Consider the following 24,647-nt stretch of genomic DNA (forward strand, 5'->3'; position numbering starts at 1 on the left):
TGACTTGATCAAATCACATTAAACTAATATTTTCATAATCTATGTATTTATGAATCCATGGTATTATCATGGAATACATAGATATTATTATGGAATTTACATATATTATCACAGAATCAACACATATTATCCTGGAATCTAATTTTAGAATCAAGGGATAATATCATGGAATCCATAGATAATATTTCAATAATTTGCATATAAAATTTTAGAATCCGTACATATAATTTAGTTAAATCACATTATACATTATTAATTGTAAGAATATATAGATACAAAGTAAGAATAAATAACAAATGAAAATCAATATATATATGCAAAAGTCGATTGATAAGAAAATCTTAGAAAAATTTGAATGTCGCGACGGATACTAGAGATAATAGTGTAACAAACACAATTATTTGTATCATTTGGAGGTATCTTATAAGACTATATGTTGTCCTCTATAATTTTTCATATTAAGAATTTAATTCTTTTAACAATTGTATTTTTGCATTGGGATGCTCTGGTAGCAACTTAATATTTGAGAATATACCCTTTAGCTAAAAATTATCTTGATGTTATCGATAGAGTAGATTTAGATTATATTGTTAAATAGATTTCTTTTGTAAAAATAATAGGTTGAAATGATTATTGATGGGGTTTTATCTTAAAGATAAAGTAAAAATCCTTTGAATAATAATCTCGAAGGAAGAAGAAAAATATAGAGTTGTATGTTGCTATAGGTAAGAAGATGAAAATAGTGTACATATTATTTTTTAATGCAAGAAAAAAGAATAAAGAAGTCCAATTGTTATTTAGTAGTTTCTCTTCATAATGGTGCCATCTTTTCACAATAAATAAGAAATATAAAAGATAAAATTAACAATTAATGCTACAGTAAATGTGGAGATAATTTTATATCATCGTAAGAATATGTAAGAGTATTATAGTATAAATCGAAATGGGTAACGACGCAAAAAAAGAAATTTTATATTAGTTTTTGGTGCAAACCGCCCTTAACAAATTAATCCGCCAAATAGGTCATCCTCCTTGAGCATCCGTATCAATTTTTTTTAAATGACATAACTAGCCTAAGTAATTAATTGAATCATACGTCGACCAAGATTGATTTCTAGCTACAAGGAATCTAAATTTGTTCCCTAATCAACCCATGCCACATGGGCCGGCCTCCGGACGTGCAAGTGCCCCTCCCTAGCGCAAGAACACCCACACTAGATGACACGCTTTGTAGGACCCATACCCTTCTTCTCCTCATCCAAATTCCTAACCCAACCTTTGGACCTTTCTACCCAAACCTTTAAGAAGCCAAGCCCATCATGTGCCAAAGAAATGGCTGCATGTGATCTGCTCCTCTCTCCATGCATCTATTCCAATACCCTAACGGAACTCTTCTCCTCCTCCTCCCCAAATCTATATTTCAACAACCACATCTCAACGCCAGTAGAGACACTTGAAAAGCTAGTAGTCCATCTTGTTGTTACTTATCATTGGATCTTCTTCCCAAGGATCTGGCCAGCCAGCTACTTAAGTAACAAACAACTGTGTTTAGAATGACATTAAGATATAGTAGCATGATAATGATGATGATGATGATGATGATTGTAGCGCATGTAAAAATTTGCGACACATGGATTTGATATATGAGGAGACACTCATCTGACATTTCCATATGAGGATATAACGTAACGAGATATAGCTCATCTGGTGATGTTCCCCTGTGGGTAATACAACCCTTGTGATGTCATATAACACTGGGCCTGGAGCCCATAATATCTCCATGACATTAGAACATTAGTATCAAAAAGAGAGGGAGAAGGAATAGAGCTAAGTAGCTAACACATGGGACCAGTCAAAGGGCATCCTTGTTGCCCTACAATTAACCTCAGATTTGTTGTATATTATATCAGAAAAAATAAATAAAAAAGTTTTGGGCCATGTTGCATGTCTCTCTAGCTGGGCCCCTGCGGGGCCCGGGGTGGTCGGCGGGGCACCGATTGGATGGCCGATGCTCGCCAATCGATCGACATGCAGATGTAGAAACCAAGAGGTCATGATGTATCCATTCTGTTCTCTTAGTTAGGAACAGAAAATGATCACCATGCTGGTACATGCAACTGTTTCTGTGTTTCGGAATCCCTCCCTCAGTGATTTTGGGAGACTCAAGTGGGAATCCAATGATCACAGTAACAACAAACAGCTCCCATGTCCATTGCTTTCCAAGTTAATTATTCATCTGCATGCTTTTAAGAATTACACTAGTTTGATGTAAGTATGTGCATGTAGGATCAGTGGCCCAAAGTTTCCATATATACATGGGCTTACTAACTAGCTACACGCAGGGGCAATTGTGTCATTGTGTTGTCTATATATTGGAGCCGAATGGTCCTTCCAAATCCCCAAACTTCAAGAAGGATCACTCTCTCTCTCTCTCTCTCTCTCTCTTTACTTTTCAGACATGCCAAGGTTGCAAAGATACAGAGGAGTGAGGCAGAGGCACTGGGGCTCATGGGTCTCCGAGATACGCCACCCTCTCCTGTAAACTTCTACATGATGACATTAATCATCATACTTACAAGTAAATCTACCGTAACAAAAAAGAAAAAGAAAATCTCATATACTATATATACATATAATTGTTTTTTGCAGGAAGACGAGGATTTGGTTAGGCACATTTGAAACGGCGGAAGATGCTGCCCGAGCCTACGATGAGGCTGCGAGGCTAATGTGCGGGCCGAGAGCTCGGACCAACTTCCCTGAAGATCCTAATGGATCGTCAACGTCCGTCCTCTCGCCGAGCCTGATGGCTAAGTTAGAGAAATGCTGCAAGGCTTCTCAGGAGGATACTAAGCGAGTAAAGACAGAGGGGGGCGGCGAGGAGGATGGGGTGGACTGCTTGAATGATGAGTACATTGAAGAGATGATTGAGGAGCTTATCTACTATGGCTCTGTGGAGATTTCTTCTTCCACCTCTTCCTCTTCCTCTTCCTCTTCTTCTTCACTCTAGGGTTGCCGCTTGCAGTGCTTTTTGTGATGTTAGAAAAAGATCTTGAAGAGATGTACATAAGATGTGGAAGAGAACAATGGGTTAGATGTTGATGAGCAGGTTTGCTCTTTGTTTTGTTATAGTACTGTTCATCTATTTGACAGCAAAACAATATCTATTCAACTTTGACTAGTACTTTTACAGCTTCGATTCTCACAAGAGCTGACTGCAGGAACTTTTTTGCAGCCAACTTACTTGGCAGTCCTTATTTGATTGCAAAAATCATGAATAGTAGTTAAACTACAAAATAATGAACCTAGCTGATTTAGCAGCCAATCAGAGTGCCGAATATTCAGATTTACCTGATTCCCTGCAGCTGATTAGGATCGAGAGGATGATGAGCCTTTTTGTACTTAGATCTTTTGACTGCTAAAATTCTCTCCAAAGGGGAAGGAAAGGACTCTCTCTTTTAGGTCTCTTCTATTTGAGGTGTGCATCTTCGGATGGGTCGTGTTGGTGTACCACAAAATTTCTCGTCAAAAGGAACTCTGCGATAGACTGTGGGCCTTTTTAATTTGTTTCACTTCTATCTCTCATGCTAGTCGCCAAAGCTCAGTATCTTTTGCCTCACTTTCCCCTTTTTCCTTCTTTTTCTTTCCCTATCGCGGGCCACAAAGTGTACGAACGATCTACAGATTGAATACGTGCCAGTATGGCGGTGGCTGCCCTTTTGTTATGTGACAAGGAAAGCATTGATCATCGACAAACTGGAGCATCATTCGCATGTAAATGTGATCCTTGTCTTGTCTGGTTATTAATTTGAAAGGATAAAATAAATTAGTGTAATTTTTATCCTAAATAAAGATTTAAGTTTAAAACAATTACTATTAATGTCGGCATAGGTTGCGGTTAAGGTTTAAAAAATTCGAGAGTTGTTTGGAGAACTCATTGATGTGGGTAGTTGTTTGAAGATGAGAGTATTTTTAGAAAGATGTGTCAAAATCATACAGGAGAATTTGTTGTACCAGAAATTCATGCACTCATTTTTCCTACAGACAAATACCAGACAGCAAAGGAAGTAATCCCGAATAATTCCAATTGGATAATAATTGAATAATAGCAACACAAAACCAAATAGTTAATACAATACAAAAGGCAACAGGATGTAACACGATAAAATAATAATGCACCAACAAAGCATACTCGTAATGAGAGCAAACAATTCCTATTTATCAACTTCCAACTATATTTTATGTATCATATCCTCAAGAATTAAAGGTAAATATTACAGCATATATTCACATAGGTCCTCAAGATAAAATCACATTATACACACTCCCAAAGCATCACACATCAGATGAGGGAGAGACAACTAGTGTTATTGTGATACGAACGTCTTCTGAACCTCACGATCACTGCATGCTAGTCCAATCCGAAGACGAAATTGAATTTTGATTTTCCAGTAGAAGATTAGGGTTATCGCGAATCATCAAGATTAAGAGGTTACTTAAGATCCAACAATTAGACAGACTTGGATTTTTGGGGTTGTGACAGGTTTGATCTAATAGTTAGACGGACTTTGGTTTATGGAGTTATGATAGATTCGAGATGGAGGACAAATATATCGGAGTAGATCATGGAAAGAAGAGGCTAAAGTGGGTGTGGTGGTGATCGGCTTAGGTTGGCAATATGGTAGTGGCGATGGTGATGGTGGAAATCAAGGTAGTTGGTGGTGAAGGTGGTAGCGAAGAAGTAGGGTTGTTTCTTAGGGTCAAAGGAGTGCGACCAAACAAGGAGGTAGGCAGTGGTGGCCGGCCTAGGTGGTGGTTAGCGGCTCCCTAATTGACATGGTCGGCCTAGCTAGGTTAGGTTAGATCCAGCCAACTCAAACTAGCACCCTAATGCATCAAATCAAAGGTTAGGTTCTAGGCCTAACGAATTACAATTAGGTGCACACCATAAGCATTTTCGGTGGCTACCTAACTTGACTCAACAAGCTTAGCTTAAAGAGCTCAGGTTAGACTCACGTCACATAAATTCTAGGCAGCAAACAATTGAATAATAAGTAAGTAACAATATCAAATAGATAAATAACTGAATTGGACGTGAAAGTCCCCGACCCCTCCCTTGTCTTAGGAGTCCAATGTGATTTGGTTCATCCTCCAAGTCGATTTGTAATAGACCACCACACTTCCCTCACTTTGTCCTCAAGGTGTGAAATCAATTGTCACACATCTAAGCCTTGCTACCCTATCTCATGATGGTCCATTGATTGAGTGTAGTCCCAACTTAGATTGCCAACCATGCCATATGGAAAGTTGGCAATTCAAGTTGTGCAGAACTGTCCACGATTTGGGTCGACCCCAAGTCGGTTCGTATCAATTGGTATCACAGCAGCCTTTCCTCGGACCACCATGACCACCATGAGATCCATGGCGGCATGGCAAGTTGGAGGATATTCACAAGCAGCAGAGCAAACTATGGAGAGGGAGCACACAGTACCATCAAGATCACTATCTCCCCTGCGTCTGCGAGATCTTATGGAGTGCTTAGCCGATCTACCGCAAACCATGACTCTCATGGCGTAGATGATAGTAGCAATGCAAGCAACCCTAGCAGACATAAATCATCACCCTATTTTTTGTCCCCTTCTTGTACACCATTATGGAGTCATATCCCATAAGTTTGGATACCCATTTTTGTTGCGCGAGTGTATGTACTCGCTATTTCAAGAAGTAGGGTAAGCTCAGCCGGTCCATCCGGATCAAAAAGCGTCGACCAATGAGGTAAGGTCGCCACTTGGTAATCGCATGCAAAATTGTCAATATCTCACGCTCGTACATCGACAAATGCCTGGAGCTATCGGATAAGGCCTTGCTAAGATAAGCAATAGATCGTCCCTGTTGCATTAACACTGCTCCTAAAGCATCACATTCCATCACAAACTATTTGGTGAAGTCGGGCAATGCGAGTACGGGAGCTACGGTCATGACGGTCTTGAGGGCTTCAAAGGTTACTATGGCCTTCTCACTCTAGATGAAGCTGTCCTTCCTCAACAACATGGTCAATGGGACAACAATCTTTCCATAATCGCTACAAATCGCCTGTAGTATCCTGTCAAACCTAAAAATCCTCACAACTCCTTAGGGATTCTTTGGCGTTTGCCACTCTAACACGCAAGCTATTTTTCCTAGGTCAGCTATAACGCCTTGATCTGATATGCCCAATGTACTCCACCTGTTGCTCTCCTTATAGATATTTGGATAGTTTGACCTTCAACTCATGTTGCCACAATAGATTCAAGACCTCCTTCAAGTGCTATAAATCAAGTTTTTCTATAAACTAATATGTCATCGAAAAAGACAAGCACATACCATCGGAGGAGAGGTTGGAACACATCATTGATTAAGCCTTGGAATGTCACTAGAGCGTTCGTCAAGCCAAAGGGCATAACTTGGAGCTCATAGTGGCCATCATGAGTCCGGAGGTGGTCTTGTGCACGTGAGCAAGGTGCACTCGAATCTGATGGTAGCCTGCACGTAAGTCAAGCTTGTTGAAATATATAGTCCCTACTAACTCGTCAAGTAGCTCCTCAATTATAAAAATAGGATACAGGTCCTGGTAATGGAGTTCAGTGCTCTATAATCGACACATAATCTCTAACTATCATCCGCACCTATAGAACGGGGGAAGAATATGTGCTGCGGCTAGGCTATATAACCCCTTGTGTGAGCATCTCCTTCACTATTCATGTAATCTCCTCCTTTTGTATGTATGGGTACCTGTAAGGTCTCACGTTCACTGGCCCTGCTCTCGGTACGATCTCAATGCGGTCATCTACATCTCTTATCGGCAGCAATCCCTTTGGCTCTTCGAAGAGAGCTGCATACTCCTATAACAAACTCTACAAATCAGTTGGAGTGCTCGCTATCTTGGATGGTTTAGTATGGGCCAACTGCATCATAAATGCATCATCAATGTGGCTAGGCAACCCCAAGAGAGGTTGCAAGGTGGAGCCTTGATGTGGACGCGCTCCATCCAATTGGACTCGTCTACCATTGTGCTTGAAGGTGAGGCACATCTCGCTGAAATTAAGGTCACAGGCCCGAGGCTCTGCAGCCACTAAGTCCCCAATATGACGTCGTGTCGCGGAGTGCAATCAGATACAAGTCCATAACAAAGGTATGACTCTGAACTCAAACCTGAATTGCATTGCATATGTTGTCAGCTCTAAGCGTCGTACCATCACCAATGTTGATGTCAAACCCCATGGTTGCCGGACCATTATGAATGAGGATCCCAGCAAGATATGCACTTCTTCGAGAATGAAAAAAAACTGATCTACTTTCATTTGGTATTTCGGACTAAATTCTTTTGTTCCTCGATACTCAATCAAATCCTATTTTTTTATGATTGAATCTACCTCTATGGTTCCATATTTAGTTGGCTTGAAAGTGAGTCCAATCTTCCTAACTAGCCGCTCGTCAAGGAAGTTGTGCGTGCTCCCTATGTCAATGAGGATACGTATTATGTGCTTCCTTATCAATCCGTCCACATGAAGGGTTTTCGGAGGTGTTGCAGATCCGAAGTAGGCATGGAGATAAATACCCGCTTTAAACTTCCCCACTTTAGTCTCCTCCACCTTAATCTACTACTTCTCATCCATCATGTCCTCCGTAACATCCTCATCATTGATGGGATCGTCCTCCTTAGCTTCAAGCATTAATAAGCATCAATGAATCAGTTTGTCACGTACAGCGATGACCCGGCGTGAACTTCGCTCGTACACTTGGGTAGATGTGAGAGTCTGTATAGGGGCCCTAGGAGTTGTCTTCACATCTGAAAAAGTACAAAGAGAAGATCATGGTCCAGCTGCACCCAAGAGAGTCCGTGGCGGGTAAACTGAGCCGCTAGGGCTGCCCAGCTTTCATCGATGCTTGTTAACCCATAGGTGCTCGTATGCCCTCTGAGTGCTCGATGTTTGCCTTCCATAAGCAAGGCATCCTCCACTGCTTGCCCCAAGTACAGTGGATGCAAGGCATGAACATCAGCCTGAATTTCTTACCTCAATCTAGCAATAAAGGTGGCTTTGAGTTGCTGGTCTGTCCAAGGTGGTACACAATGACTAGACACTTGTTTGAATTCTTCTTAGTAAGCCCTCAGCATTGTCTTATATACTGTCTTCGTCAACAAAGCATCAAAATCCTCATACCCCGATGATCTAAACCGTTTGTAGATCAAACAGTAAAAACTTTTCCCAAGTTGATGTTCCTCTATGCATCGTCGCTGAGCGATACCACCGTAATGCCGTGTCCTCTAAATGAAAAGATGCAAGGAGCATCTTTTGATCTTCTTCGGTGCCATGAAAGTCAAAAAATTGCTTGACGTGGTATAGCCAATCTGTAACGCCCCCGCCCGGCACTGGCACGTGCATGTGCCCACACGGTACGCGCGGCGCACGCGACAGGTTGGGCAGGGGCCGTCACGCACAGATAGTCTCCTATACACATATAATCATGACATCAACAAATAAAACTTGCTAACCTATCCATGATCACATAATCCATCACCAAATAAATTATACTATTAACCAAATAAACCTGTTTACATATGAATATCCTAGTCCACAATAATATACATTAGACTACTACATAATCTGGCAGGACCCATACAAGCCACAACAAACCATCAAGATACAACTAAAATAACTAATACACGAGTACACTATGATTCGACCTGTAATATCCAAATTATCGTCTAATACAAAAGAGTACAAATATCAAATACTAGTACAACTCAATATCTGATTAAACTATCATCTATACCGTCTCGCATCTATAGCTTACCTCATCATTATTTTAAAGTTGCTATCACGTACCACATATCTAAGAGGATTAGAAAAGAAATAAAGAGAGTCATGAGCAAAAGGCTCAGTGAATAGATCTTATCCCGAATCACTGATGCCAAACAGAAAGCAGCATGATGTCATGTATGGACATGTATATATGTATCCTCAATGACATATATATGAATGAAATTAATTATCATGAATGAGCATATTATATCCTCAACCAAAAATATATCACATGATGAAATTATCATATAACATCATCGAATATAACGATATATCATGTATAACAATTATGATTTAATGATACTAGTCACATCAATGATGATGCATGATGCATGCCAACCACTAGATAATCGTATATGTCAGAGCCAAATGTAATCCACATATCTCTCACTATCACAATCATTCGTCTAAACTCTGAATATCATCCACCATGCTGGACTATGGTACCCGGCCCCAAATTCGATACACAATATGTCACAAGCTCAGAGCATACCCTGTCATACGCTAAGAGTATCTCTGTAGATAAATCATACCCTTCCATATGCTAAGGGTATATCAATGATAGTTGTACCCTGTCATATGCTAAGAGTACAATCATCAGCCATCACCATACTATGCCATATGCTAAGAGTATGTCCAGACAACAGATCATGCAACTCAGGAATTTAGGTGGTAAAGTAGCCGAGAGAAAAATGATGCAATGCCGACTCTAATCATGTATCTAACACATGTATACTTTTGCTAGTCTATCACATGCATACTCATGATAGAGATCATGAGAATTGAGTTTGCCTTGCCTCCTTCGACTTCTTCGCTCCCGTTCTCTCAATCCCCGGCGACGCCGCTTCTAACCTCCCTCGACCGGCTAATCACCCTAGTCCCTTAAGAGTGGCCCTCTCCTCCCCCTTCTTCCAATCTATCCAACACTCGCCCTAACTCTTCCATCAACCATAACCCTTCCACCACCACTTTTTCACCGGTGCCACCCCATTAACGCCGGTCCTCCACCATCCACCATTACCTAGGATCTCGTGCCTCCATCCACGGATCCAAAACAGAGCATCCTGATGTTTGTCCACTAAACGAATGATATCTCGAGATCCCTAACTCCGATTCGCCTGAAACTTAATTTGTTGGAAAGCTCTTTTCCGGGCCTACAACATATCAAAATTTCACGTCGATCTGACGACAGAACATTTCGGGATCTTATTTCAAAGTTTCGTGCAAGATCTAGTCCAGATCTGAGAATTAGAAAAGATCGATCTTTAGCCCTAAAGGAGAGATCGCATCACTTTCTTCCTTATCTATTCTGAATCTTCTCCCTTCTCGCTCAAACCCTAGCCATGTATGATGTGATTCAGACTTCATCGAGAAGTCTCGAGCATGGATACACCCTATGGGAGGATTTTCTTAGTGTGTTTAGTTGTTTATTTTAGAAAAATAAGGATTTTGTATGTCGTGTTCGAACACGGGAGAGGATTCATTAAAATGCCCCTTGCGAACGTCTACAGACATTCACATCGACAGAGAACATAATTTATGCGTTCGAATACACAGACCCCATTCAAACACGTAGACTGCATTCAAACGCCTGCGTGCGAATGCCTGCATACGTTCGCATCGGCAGAGAATATGAAATATGGGTTCGAATGCGCTAGACCCCGTTCGAACGCGATCGACGAGAATTCACTATTTCTAGGGTTATTATTTGTCATTTTTGGCTTGTTTGGTTAGCCTCTTAAGGTGTGGATAGCAACCAAAAATATTATGATGAATGAATATTGAGTTCTATCCCCTTTCCTTTCTTTCTACCCTAATCTTCCTTCCCCTTCGTTCAAGCCCTAGCCCTACACCATCTCAACGTTGGTGATCCTCTGACCTCCCTCGTCTATAGAGTCCTCCCTCTTTCTTGGGATCTCGACCCCTTCTCCCCCCTCATCCTTATCCCCTAACATCACAACCCATCCACCCCATCGCCATTATCATCCCTTACCTCATCATCACCACCACTCGTCACTTCCACCATCATCCTTACTTTTACATATTTTCATCCTAGTTGTAGACAGAATCTGTGAGGGGCATAAATACCAAAAACGTAGATCATGAAGTTACGGATCGACCACCCCTAGTTTTGTAATATTCTAACTACGGTAAAATATCTAGTGAATATTTTCCCTTGACTACGCGTGCTACTTTTCTACATTCGATCCAGATCAGGAAGCGAACGTTCGGATCATAACAAGTGGTATCAAAGACACCTTTCCTCAGCCACCATGCAACCACCAGATCCATGGCATCTAGACCCAATGAAGGCACCTCTACGGAGGGAGAGTCCACGGAGATTATCAGATCGGATGCCAACCCTAACTCACCAATCAAAACGTCTCCAATGACCTCTACGGTCAACTCATATCTAATCAAGATGTTTGCAGATATAATGTAGACACAACGAGCCATGCAACAATCAATGGAAGCCATGACTCAAGCCCTCTTAGGCACACCAAGGGGTACGGTGGCGACCGAGTTCCCTACTTGAGCCTGGGCTGCACCACCAAGGGAACCGCATTTTCCCCAAGGGACACTGCCTCCACAGTTCCGCACTAGGCGAGAGGAAGACCATGAAGATCCCATGGGTGGTCTCACTAGGAGGCCCTTGCTGCCCACGCCGGCCGAAAGGCGCAACGTACCACCGCTAGTTAATAACCGCGACCGAGCACCGGATCCACTAGGAAAAGGTTACATGGTAGTTAAAAGCAAATGAAAGAGGTTAATTGAGTTTGCAAGATACTTGTGGGTATTGTTGAGGGTGAAAGGACAAAAGCAGAGAAGTAGGTTGGCCTCAAGGATTGAGGGGAACAACTAGAGGAAAGAGATCTAAGAAATAGTTGAGAGAATTGAGGGATAAAGAGAGTTTGAGAGAGATGGAGGGACACAGAGTTTGGAGAGATACATTTGGTCCAAACTATGCAATAATGTTAAGAATGGAACGTCCTCTTCCCGATCTGGATCGCTTGCTGGTAAACAGCCCGCGCAGCCGAGGGAAACTATTCACCAAATATTCTACCGTAGTCGGAATATTATGACACTAGAAGTAGTCGATCTGTATCTTCTTGATATAAGTTTTTGGTATTTATGCCCTTCGTAGATTCTAATTGAAACTGTGATGAAAATACGCAAAAGTGGTGGTGATGGTGTTGGTGATGATAAGGTTAAGGATGATAATGGAGATGAGGGTGGATGGGTTGTGGAGTTTAGGGGATAAGGATGAAGGGGGAGAAGGGGCTGAGATCCTAAGAAGGAGGGAGGACTCGACAAACGAGGGAGGTTAGAAGATCACCGACGTCGGGATGCGCACGGCGAAGGCTTGAATGAAGGGGAAGGGAAATTAGAGTAGAGAGACAAGAGAGAGGATTGAACTCAATATTCATTCATCATAATATTTTTGGTTGCCATTCACACGTAAAGAGGCAAACCAAACAAGCCAAAAATGATAATTATTAACCCTAGAAACAATGAATTCTCCCTGACCGCGTTCAAATGAGGTTGAACGCATTCGAACGCACAAATTGAGTTCTCTATCGATGCAAACATATGCAGGCATTTGAACGGGGTCGAACGAATTCAAATGCACAAATTGCATTTTTTGTCGATGTGAACGCCTATAGGCGTTTGCAAGGATGTTCGAACGCACCCTCTCCCGCATTTGAACGCAACATACAGAATCCTTTTTTTTAAATAAATAACTAGTTTAATAAGAGAAGACTCCCGCAAGGTGTATCAGCCCACCTCGGTTACCCCACCTTGTCCTCAAACTGCAAAGTCGGGGAAACGCTCCAAGATGTCTGTCTCCAGCTCCATGTCGCCTCATTGGATGGCTTGCCAAGCCACTCGACTAGGATCTCCCTCTCTAATCCGGTACCATAACGTCGTCGGTGCCACGCAAATACACGAACTAGCTCCACAACTGCTGTCTCCTCCAATGGCTCGGGTAGATTTGATCCCACAACCTAGTGATCTCCAATTCGCTCCCTCAACAATGAAACATGAAAGACCGAGTGTACTATTGACCCTTTGGGCAGCTCCAAGCGATATGCAACCGGATCGATATGCTCCAACACCCGAATGGATTGAAGTCGCGATGTGCTAACTTCTAGTTTCGTATCGGATATAGGGTCACTTGTCAGTACGGTTGCACCCTCACGAACACCAAACTGCCGATGTCGAACTCCTACTCTCGGTGGTTATGATTATAAACTTGTTTCATGCGATTTTGAGCAAGTTTAACATGGGCACGCAACCCCCTCAATGTGGTGTCTCTATCCATCAACACCAAGTCCACCTCCGTCCGATCCGCAGATGCCACAAGGTCATAGGCGCGTAATGCCGGAGTCGTGCGCCCAAACACTACCTCGAACGGAGTTATGCCAATACTACTGTGGTGGGCGGTGTTGTAAGACCACTCCGTCCACGGTAAGAACTCCAACCAGCGTCTCAACATCTCTCCCATAAAGCGTTGCAAATACTGTTCAATGCCTCGATTGACCACCTCGGTTTGGCAGACTTCGCAAGCACTGACAAAAGTCCTCATGTCTCACCTTAGTCCTGGCCACATGCAGCTCTGTGATAGCCTCCTATAAGTCCTCAAAACACCCTCATGACCAACCTCTGAAGTTTGGTGAAAGTGCTCTAATAATTTCTGCCTCGGTTCTCTAGCCCCGGATGGCACTCCGGATCATCCAACACCTCCTGTAACAACCTCTTAACATTTGGGTCAGATGTACATGCATACCTCAGCTCGTCAAGAAAAGGAAAAGTGGGAGAAGAGAAGGCTACAAACTCGGTTGTATCACGTTTGTGCGATAGTGCATTCACCGCTCTATTTTCTATCCCCTTCTTGTACTAAATTTCATAATCATACCGCAGCAATTTTGTGGCCCACCTCTGCTGTGCCGGAGTGTGGATACGCTATCCCATAAAGTACGGAAGACTTCTTTGATCGGTTCAAATAATAAATCGCTTACCGATCAAATAAGGCCTCCACTTCATCACTGCATAGAGGATTGCCAACATCTCCCTCTCGTAAGTCGATAATTGCTAGGACTTCTGATATAAATCCTTGCTTAGAAGGCTAGGAGACATCCTCCTTGCATTAGTATAGCTCCTATGCCAACCCCCGATGCATCGTATTCCACAACGAACTCTTTGGTGAAGTCGGGTAGAGCTAGAATGGGTGCCGTTGTCATTGTTGTTTTTAATTCTTCAAATACTGCAGTGGCTTCCTCCGTCCATCTAAAAGAGTCCTTCCTCAACAATGAAATAAGAGAAGCAGCGATCTTGCCATACCCGGCGATGAAGCGGCAATAATACCCGGTCAGCCCCAAGAAGTCGCGCAATCTTGTGGAAGTAAGGAACAGCCAAGCTGTCATATGCGCCACCTTTTGAGGATCCTCCACCACTCCTTTCGCTATTATGATGTGGCCTAAATATTCCACTTGTGGTACTCCCCATAGGCACTTAGACTCCTTAACCTTTAGCTGGTTTTGCTTCAACAATTCTAGCACATACTCTAAATATCGCTAATGCTCTATTTCGGTCCTGCTGTACACCAAAATATCATCAAAAAATACCAGGACATACCATCGCAGCAGTGGCAAAAAAAAAATCATTCATGAGACTTTGGAAAGTTGTTGGAGCATTGATGAGGCCGAACGGCATAACCCGTAACTCGTAGTGCCCGTCCGAAGTCCAAAATGCGGTTTTGTGCACATCTGTCGGGTTAACTCTAATTTGATGATACCCGACCCTCAAGTCAAGCTTGCTGAATATGGTCGCCTCTGCAAGCTCGTCCAGCAGCTCCTCTATGGCCGGAATGAGATACCAGTCCTTGACGATGATAGCGTTTAGTGCCCGGTAGTCGATACAAAAATGCCACGACCCGTCCTTCTTTTGCACCAATAACACATGCGATGAGTAAGAACTATAACTTGGTTGTATGAGGCCTTGCTCCAACATCTCGGCTACCATTTTGGAGATAACTTCCTTCTGCACGTGGATATTGATACGATCTCACGTTCGTCGGTGAAGCCCCGGGCAGAATCTCTATGCGATGGTCCGCCGTTTGCATCGGCGGCAACTCCTTTGGTTCCTCAAACAGTCCAGCAAATTTATCCAATAAATTAGACAAATTAATGGTAGTACCTCGACTCATTTAAGGCTCGTCTCCTGCTGGTCGTAACTGAAGAAGTTAGGCCCAATCACTCACACAAGGCAGCCCCACCATCGGCTACATCACTGGAATCGGCGGGACCGAACGCCATCAAGCTGCACCTCTTTGTTTCCTTACTAAAATTTCATCCACATAGTCCAGAAATCAAATGTGACGGGTCCCAAGCTTTGCAACCATTGAGTGGCAAGGACAATGTTCGCTCCTCGCAGCGCCAATGGATACAATTCCACAATGATGTTGTGTCCTTGCACCCGTATATCGACACAGCGGCACTAGCTCTCTGTCTGAAGCTTCATGCCATCTCCAATTGCAACCTCAAACCCCACAGTCGGTTCAGCGTCCAAGCCCATCTTCCTCACGAATCTCTCATCTAGAAAGTTGTGTGTACTCCTGGAATTGACAAGGATGTGCGGACAATGCTTTCTAACGAGTCCATCAACCCGCGATGTCCTCAGCATGGAAGTATCCGAATATGCATGCATCGATATCTCAGCTTGGATATCTTTCTTCGTGCACTCCTCCACACCTCCCCATATACCTCCTCTGCATACCTTCCATCACCAACAACCTCATTAAGCATCAAACTCCCAATTGGTTTGGAACACCAATGATCGGGGGTGAAACGTTCATTGCATTGAAAGCAAAGCTCCTTCGTCTTTCGCTCCTCCACCTGGGCAGGTGTGAGAGTTCGAACGGGGGGTATTGTGCCTCCACTAACATCGGAAGATAGTCTCAAAGGTGATCGTACCCCTGTACTAGTGGTCGCTTGATACGATTCGGACTTCACCGACGTCGTCTCGAGCATGGATTCACTTTAGGAGTGTTTTTGCTTCATGTTTTAGTGTTTAATTTCCATTAAAATAAGTTTTCTGTAAGTCGCGTTCGAACGCGGGTGGAGTGAGTTCGAACGCGGTTTGTGAACGGGGTTGTGAACGTGGTGAAGAGAATGTACTGTGCGTTCGGACGCGGTGCGTTCGAACGCACTGTGAACGCCTACATCGCGTTCGCAAATACCGACAGGCGCGTTCGATCACGCGTTCGAACGCATGCATCGCGTTCGCAAATCCAGAAGAGCTAATTCGGTACGTTCGAGCGCGGTCGGGCGAGTTCGAACACGATTGGCGAAAATTGTGTTTTAGGGTTAATGTGAGTTGTTGGTTAGCCTATAAAAGGATGTGTAGGGCAACCAAAATTATTATTGATTATTGAGATTGAGTTTTGCCTTGCCTCCTTCGTCTTCTTCGCTCCCGTTCTCTCAATCCCCGGCGACGCCGCTTCTAACCTCCCTCGTCCGGCTAATCACCCTAGTCCCTTAGGGGTGGCCCTCTTCTCCCCCTTCGTCCAATCTCTCCCTCACTTGTCCTAATCCTTCCATCAACCACAACCCTTCCACCATCACTTTTCACCGGTGCCACCACATTAACGCCGGTCCTCCACCATCCACCATTACCTAGGATCTCGTGCCTCCATCCACGGATCCAAAACATAGCATCCTGATGTTCGTCCACTAAACGAACGATATCTCGAGATCCCCAACTCCGATTCGCCTAAAACTTAATTTGTTGGAAAGCTCTTTTCCGGGCCTAAAACATATCAAAATTTCATTATTGCATTAGTTAGGATCTTTTCTTATTGCATTAGGTGTTTATTTTTATTAAAATAAAATTCTTGTACGTCGCATTTGAACGCAGGTGGAGTCGCGTTCAAACACCCTTGTGAACGCCCGCATTCGAACGCCTTATGAACGCCCGCGTTTGAACGCCTGTGTTGCATTCACAAATCTAAAGAAGGGGCTTTTTGAGTGCAGTCGAACGCCCCTTCGAACGCGATCGGGCGCGTTCGAATGCGATCGACGGGAATCTTCTAGAATTAGGGTTTCATATTATTTTAGGACTTGTTGGCTAGCCTCTATAAATATATGGATGGCAACCAACTTCATTATGCTATTGGATTATTGATTTCTTGCTTCCTATCTTCTCTCTAGACTCCTCCCTCCTCACTCTTCACCATTCTTCCACATCTACCGTTGGCAAGGTTTCTCCTCGCTTCTAATCTCCCTCGACTATCGAGTCACCCCTCTTCTTTGGGATCTCCACCACTTCGTTCCCTTCGTTTACTTCCCTTAATCACTTCCACAATCCACCATCATCTCCATACCCATCTATAACCCTAACATCCACTTCACCCATCACAACCACCATCACCCACGTTATTTTATATTTTCGTCCCTATTACAGTTCGAATCTGTGGAAGGTGTAAATATGAAAGTTGTAGATCAGGAAGTTATGGATCTAATCTAGTTAGATCATAATTTTTTGACTACCGGAGAATATTTGATGAATATTTTTCCTACAATTGCGCGGACTGATTCTAGTAATATATTCAGATCTTGAGGGAATAGTTGCGTAGCCTATATTTGGTTCCAGATCTTAACAATTTGGTATCAGAGCTTATCAATTGATATCAGAGCTTATCAAATTAGTATCAGAGCAGGTGAACCTCAGATCGTTAATAGTTGAAACAAGGAAGATGACGTCAACAAGGAGACCTATAGAGAGCACACCGACAAGGGAGGACTCAATGCATGATGATCCTAACTGTGAGGCCGATTCCTTTGGAGCGACGACGGCAGGACTGAGTCAACCAACTTCTATGGGTTCAAATATGGATGAACTAAGGGGCATGTTCCAAATATTATTGCATAGAGTTGACAACATACAAAAGGATCACAATGAATTCAAGGAGTATGTCGTGAATCGATTGTGTTCGTCATCTCCCCGATGACGAACGGAGTTTTAGGAAGGACCAATGGTAGGACCCCATAGAACTGATATCCCCACAGGTCTAGGTGTGTCATATGAGTGTCAATGATCCCCTCCTACCTATGCCTTCACATCATCCCCCGCCTCTATTACAAAACTTAATACCGTTAGTGGTGGAACCCGAGAGGCGTGCGGCACCGGTGCTCTTCATCGATGAGGAGGATTGGCACTTTGAGGATGAGGTTGATCCCTATGGAGATGGTGATGGACGTGCTCGAGGGTTTAGAGAAGGTGATCAACATGAACAGAGGTTTAGATCTGAACTAAGGATCTTTCGCGAACCTAACAACGCTATTCGGGGGAGAACCGCATGCTTGGACTTTGCAAAATTCCAAGACAGTGATCCAACGTAATTAGGTGTTTTAAGTTGAACAATATTTTTATTGTCAAGGTACAGTGGAAGATACAAAAGTTAAGATGGCAAGCTTTCACCTCCATGGAACGACATTGTGTTGATATAGATCGATTTTTCGTGGTGGTGGATTTATCGGATGGGCTAATTTTTGTACGAGGATTACATGTAGATTTAGGATTATAGCATATGAAGATTTTGCTGCCACATTAAGCAAGATGGTTCAAAGGACAACCGTATTGGAGTACCAAGCTGAGTTTGAGAGAGTTAGTATTCGTTGTGAGCCATCATGGCCCGAACGGACATTAATGAGTACATTTATTTCAGGGCTGCGAGAGGAGATACAAGTGGATGTTCGTGCTCTATGTCCTACTACTCTTGAGGATGCCTTTGAGAAGGCCGTGAGGATGGAACAAAAGCATAGGGCTTTAAGGATGGCAGCGAAAAATAATTAGAGCAACTCAGATAGGCAGTTTGCACCTAGAACGCCGGCTGGAAATTCTGGGGTTTCAAAAATAGTGGCTGCGACTACTAGACCACGACCACCTTTGAGACCTTCTTCCGACATTAGAGGAGACACAAGACCCCCCGTTCGAACTCTCACACCTGCTTAGGTGGAGGAGCGAAGAGCGAAGCCTTTGCTTTCGATGTGATGAGTGTTTTACCCCCGGTCATCGATGTTCTAAACCGATCGGGAGTGTGATGCTTATCGATGGTCCTATCGAGGATGATGAGATTAATGATGATGGAGAGTGTCGAGAGGAAACCCATGAGGAGGGCGTTGAGGAAGATATCCAAGCTGAAATATTGATGCATGCATATTTGGGTACTTCCGCGCTGAGAACGTTACGAGTAGATGGACTCGTTAGAAATCATTGTGTGCACATCCCCATCGATTTGGGGAGTACACACAACTTTTTAGTCGAGAGGTTAGTGAGGAGATTGGGTTTGGATGCCGAGCCGACCACGGGATTTAACGTTGTTATTGGAGACGGCACAAAGCTTAGGGCAGAGAGCTTGTGTCGCCAGGTTGGTATACGGGTGCAAGGACACGACATCATTGTAGATTGTATCCATTGGCGTTGCGAAGAGCGGACTTTGTCCTTGGTGCTCAGTGGTTACAAAGTTTGGGAGCCATCACATTTCATTTCCAGAGCATGTGGATGAAATATAAATAAGGAAACAAAGATGTGCAACTTGATGGTGTTCGATCTTCGCCGATTCCTGCGATGCAGCCTATGATGGGGCTGCCTTGTGCGTATGATTTGGCCTATTTTCTTCAGTTAGGACTAGCAGGAGATGTGTCTCAAATGAGTTCAGGTATTACCATTAAATTGCCTAATTTATTAGATAACTACCATTGGATTGTCTAATTTATTAGATAACTTTTCTGGACTGTTTGAGGAGCCGCAGGAGTTGCCACCGAGTAGAGAGGCGGACCATCGCATAGAGATTGTACCCGAGGCTGCATCAGCGAATGTGAGGCCATATTGGTATCCACATGTGCAAAAAGAAGTTATCTCAAAGATGGTAGCCGAGATGTTGGAGAAATGCCTCACACAACCAAGTCATAGCTCATACTCATCCCCCGTGCTTTTGGTGCGAAAAAAGGATGGGACATGTCATTTTTGTGTCGACTTTCAAGTACTAAATGCTATTACCATAAAGGACCAGTATCCTATTCTGGATATCGAGGAATTGCTGGATGAGCTTGAAGGGGTGACTATATTTAGTAAGCTTGACTTGAGGGCTGGGTATCATCAAATTAGAGTTCACCCGGCGGATGTGCACAAAACGTGTTTCCGACTCCCGGATGGATATTACGAGTTTCGAGTGATGCCTTTTAGTCTCACCAATGCTCCAACTACCTTCCAAGGCCTCATGAATGATATATTTTGGCCTCTCTTGCGAAAGTTTGTCTTGGTATTTTTTCATGATATTTTGGTGTATAGCAAGACTGAATGGGAGCATTGGTGGCATTTGGAGGGCGTGCTGAATTTGTTGGAGCAAAACCAATTGAAGATCAAGAAGTCCAAGTGCCGATGGGGAGTACCAAAGGTGGAGTATTTATGCCACATCATTTCAGCGGATGGTGTAGCGGGAGATCCTCAAAAGGATGCATGTATGACTGCTTGGCCTATTCCTACTACTACCACCAGATTGAGAGAATTTTTGGGGCTGACTGTTTATTATCGTCGATTCAACGCCGGATATGGCTAGATAACTGCTCCTCTCACTTCTTTGTTGAAGAAATCTTTTAGATGGACAGACGAAGCCACTTTAGCCTTGTGAACGCCCGCGTTCGAACGCTTGTGTCGCATTCGCAAATCTAGAGAAGGGGCTTTTTGAGTGCATTCGAACGCGATCGGGCGCGTTCGAATGCGATCGACGGGAATCCTCTAGAATTAGGGTTTCATATTATTTTAGGACTTGTTGACTAGCCTTTATAAATATGTGGATGGCAACCAACTTCATTATGCTATTGGATTATTGATTTCTTGCCTCCTATCTTCTCTCTAGACTCCTCCCTCCTCACTCTTCACCATCCTTCCACATCTACCGTTGGCACGGTTTCTCCTCGCTTCTAATCTCCCTCGATTGTCGAGTCACCCATCTTCTTTGGGATCTCGACCACTTCATTCCTTTCGTCTACTTTCCTTAATCACTTCCACAATCCACCCTCATCTCCATACCCATCCATAACCCTAACATCCACTTCACCTATCACCACCACCATCACCCACGTTATTCCGTATTTTTGAACCTGCTACAGTTCGAATTTACGAAGGGCATAAATACAAAAGTTGTAAATCTAACCCAATTAGTTTTGTAATTTTCTGACTATCGAAGAATATTTAACAAATATTTTTCCACGGTTGCGTGGACTGATTCATGTTATACATCCAGATCTTGAAGGAATAGTTGCGTAGCCTATCTTTGGTTCCAGATCTTAACAATTTGGTATCAGAGCTTACCAGTTCACAAATACAGAGAACACGTAATGTGCGTTTGAACGCTTGCATCGCGTTTGCACATACAGAGAACGCCTTTTGTGCTTTCAAACGCGATCGGGCGTGTTCGAACGCGATCGACGAGAATCCTCTAGAATTATGGTTACTTATTATTTTAGAACTTATTAGCTAGCCTCTATATATATGTTATGGCAGCCAAATTCATTATGCTATTGGATTATTAATTTCTTGCCTCCTATCTTCTTTCTAGGCTCTCTCTCTCCTCCCTCTCCACCATTTCTCCTAACTTCTAATCTCTCTCGACTGTCGAGTCACCCCTTTTCTTTGGGATCTCGACCACTTAGTTCCCTTCGTCTATATCGCTTAATCACATCCACCATCAACCTTCATCTCCATACCCATTCATAACCCAAACATCCACTCCACTCGTCACCCCCACCATCACCCACGTTATTCTATATTTTTGTCCCAGTTGTAGTATGAATCTATAAAGATATTAAATACAAAAGTTGTAGATCATAAAGTTACGAATCTAATCCACTTAGTTTTGTAATTTTGTGACTATAGGAGAATATCTGACGAATATTTGTCCATAGTTACGTGGACTACTTTCTACAATAAATTCAGATTTTAAGGAATTATTCCGTAACCTATATTTCGGTACAAGAACCCATCAATTTGGTATCAGAGCCCATCAATTTGGTATCAAAACCAGGTTAACCTCAGACCTTCTTTAATGGTTGAAACAAAGAAGACAACATTACCAAAGAGACTTATGGAGAGCACACCGACAAGGGAAGACTTAATCCATGATGACCCTAATCGTGAGGCTGATTCCTTTGGAGCGACCACGGCAGGACCGAGTCAATCAACGTCCATGGGTGTGAATATGGGTTTGGGGGATGAATTTACGGGCATGTTCCAAACATTGCTGCATAGAGTTGACATAATTTAAAAGGATCATAATGATTTCAAAGAATTTGTCATGATGATACACTTAGTTAGGATCTTTTTTTATTGCATTAGTATTTATTTTCATAAAATAAAATTTCTGTAGGTCGTGTTCGAACGTAGGAAGGGTCGCATTTGAACGCTCTTGCGAACGCCTGCATTAGGTTCGTAAATACAAAGAACACATATTGTGCATTCGAACATGGTTGATAGGCTCTGATACCAAATTGATAGGCTTTGATAAGACTCTGGTAGGCTCTGGTACCACTTTGATAAGATCTGGAATAAAAGATAGGCTACACTACGATTCCTTCAAAATCTAGATGTATTATAGGAATCAATCCGCGCAATAGTGGAAAAATATTCGTAAGATATTCTACGGTAATTAGAACATTACGAAACCAATTAGGTTAGATCCATAACTTCCTGATCTACAACTTCTATATTTACGTGCTTCATAGATTCGAACTATAGCAGGGACGAAAACATGGAATAACGTAGGTGATGGTGGTGGTGACGGGTGGAGTGGATGTTAGGGTTATGGATGGATATGCAGGTGGAGGTGGATGGCGGATCGCATTCGAACGCTCTAAATGATGTTCTCTGTATATGCAAACGCGATGTTGGCATTCGAACACCCAACCGCGTTTGAACGCACAATATGCGTTATCTGTATTTGCGAGCTTGATGCAAGCGTTCGCAAGGGCGTTCGAACGCGACCCTTCCTACGTTGCAACGCGACCTATAAGAATTTTTTTTAATGAAGATAAACACTAATACAATAAGAAAAGATCCTAACTAAGTGTATCAGCCCACCATGCTTCCCCCACCTTGCTCTTAAGGTGAAAAGTTGGGAAAACACTCCAAAATGTCAGTCTCCAACTCCCATATCACCTCATTGGATGGCTTGCCAAGCCACTCAACTAGAATCTCCATCTCCAAATTGGTTCCATGTCGTCGTCAGCGTCTAGCAAGTTTATGAATTGGCTCTACGATCTCTATCTCCTCCAATGGCTCTGGTAGAACCGATCCAATGGCCTCATGATCTCCAATCTGCTCCCTTAACAATAAAACATGGAAGATAGGATGCACTCTCGACCCCACCGGCAGCTTCAAACGATATGCAACCAGACCAATACACTCCAACACCCGAAACAGACTAAAGTAGCGATGTGCTAACTTTTAGTTTCGCATCGGACGTAAGGTCACCTATCGATACGGTTGTACCCGCACAAACACCCAACTGCCGATGTCAAACTCCTTCTCCCTATGGCTATGATCATAAACTTACTTCATGCGATTTTGAGCAAGTTTAAGATGAGCACGCAACCTCCTCGATGTGGCATCTCTATCCATCAAAGCTAAGTCCACCTCCATATGATCTACTGATGTCATAGGATCATAAGCGCATAACGTTGGAGTCGTGCATCCATACACCACCTCAAATGGAGTCATGCCAATGTTATTATGGTAGGCGGTGTTATAAGACCACTACTGCAACAATCTCAAAGTATCTGGGTAAGATGTATATGCATACCTCAGCTCGTCAAGAAAGGGAAAGGTTGGGGAAGAATTTTGTGATCATATGCCAATAATTGGCGCGATAGTGCATCCGCCATTCTATTTTTCGTTCCCTTCTTGTATTGGATTTCATAATCATATGCCAACAATTTTGTGATCCATCTCTGCTGTGCCGGAGTGTGTATACGCTGTCTCATAAAGTATGGAGGACTCCTTTGATCGGTTCATATAATTAATTGTCTACCGATCAAATAAGGCCTCCACTTTGTCATCGCATGTAGAATTGCTAACATCTCTCTCTCTCATAAATCGATAATTACTGAGATTTTTATGACAAAGCATTACTAAGATAGGTAATGGGACGTCCTCCTTACATTAGTATAGCTCCTATGCCAACACCCGATGCATCACATTTCACAATGAATTCTTTGGTGAAGTCCGGTAGCACTAGAACGGGTGCCATCATGATTGCTGTTTTCAATTTTTCAAAGGCTGAAGTGGCTTCATCCGTCCATCTAAAAGAGTCATTCTTCAATAAAAAAGTGAGAGAAGCAACGATCTAGCCATATCCGGTGATGAATCGACGATAATAACCAATCAACCCCAAAAATCCTCTCAATCCGGTGGTAGTAGTAGGAATAGGCCAAGCAGTCATATATGCAACCTTTTGAGGATCTGCCGTTACACCATCCACTAAAATGATGTGGCCTAAATACTCCACTCGTGGTACTCCCCATAGGCACTTGGACTTTTTGATCTTCAATTAGTTATGCTTCAACAAATTCAGTACGTCCTACTATACACAAAAATGTCATAAAAAAATACCCAATATACCTTTGCAAGAGAGGCCGAAATATGTCATTCATGAGGCCTTGAAAGGTAGCTGGAGCATTGGTTAGAAAAATGACATCACTCGAAACTCGTAATGCCTGTCTGGAGTCTGAAATGCAATTTTGTGCACAT

At 43.0% G+C, this 24,647-nt stretch overlaps 1 protein-coding gene across 1 annotated transcript; it reads left to right on the top strand.

Moving 5' to 3' along the window:
* The first annotated feature begins 2,412 nt into the window (after window positions 1–2,412).
* LOC140800322 (ethylene-responsive transcription factor ERF003-like) lies at window positions 2,413–3,169 on the top strand. The gene is made up of 2 exons (XM_073155051.1): window positions 2,413–2,538; window positions 2,650–3,169. Exons 1-2 carry the CDS (start codon window positions 2,459–2,461, stop codon window positions 3,005–3,007), a joined length of 438 nt encoding a protein of 145 aa, XP_073011152.1. The 5' UTR covers window positions 2,413–2,458; the 3' UTR covers window positions 3,008–3,169.
* Window positions 3,170–24,647: the final 21,478 nt, after the last annotated feature.

This window comes from Typha latifolia, chromosome 1, assembly GCF_019914945.1.
Source record: "Typha latifolia isolate L0001 chromosome 1, TyphaL0001v2, whole genome shotgun sequence".
Classification (NCBI taxonomy): domain Eukaryota; kingdom Viridiplantae; phylum Streptophyta; class Magnoliopsida; order Poales; family Typhaceae; genus Typha; species Typha latifolia.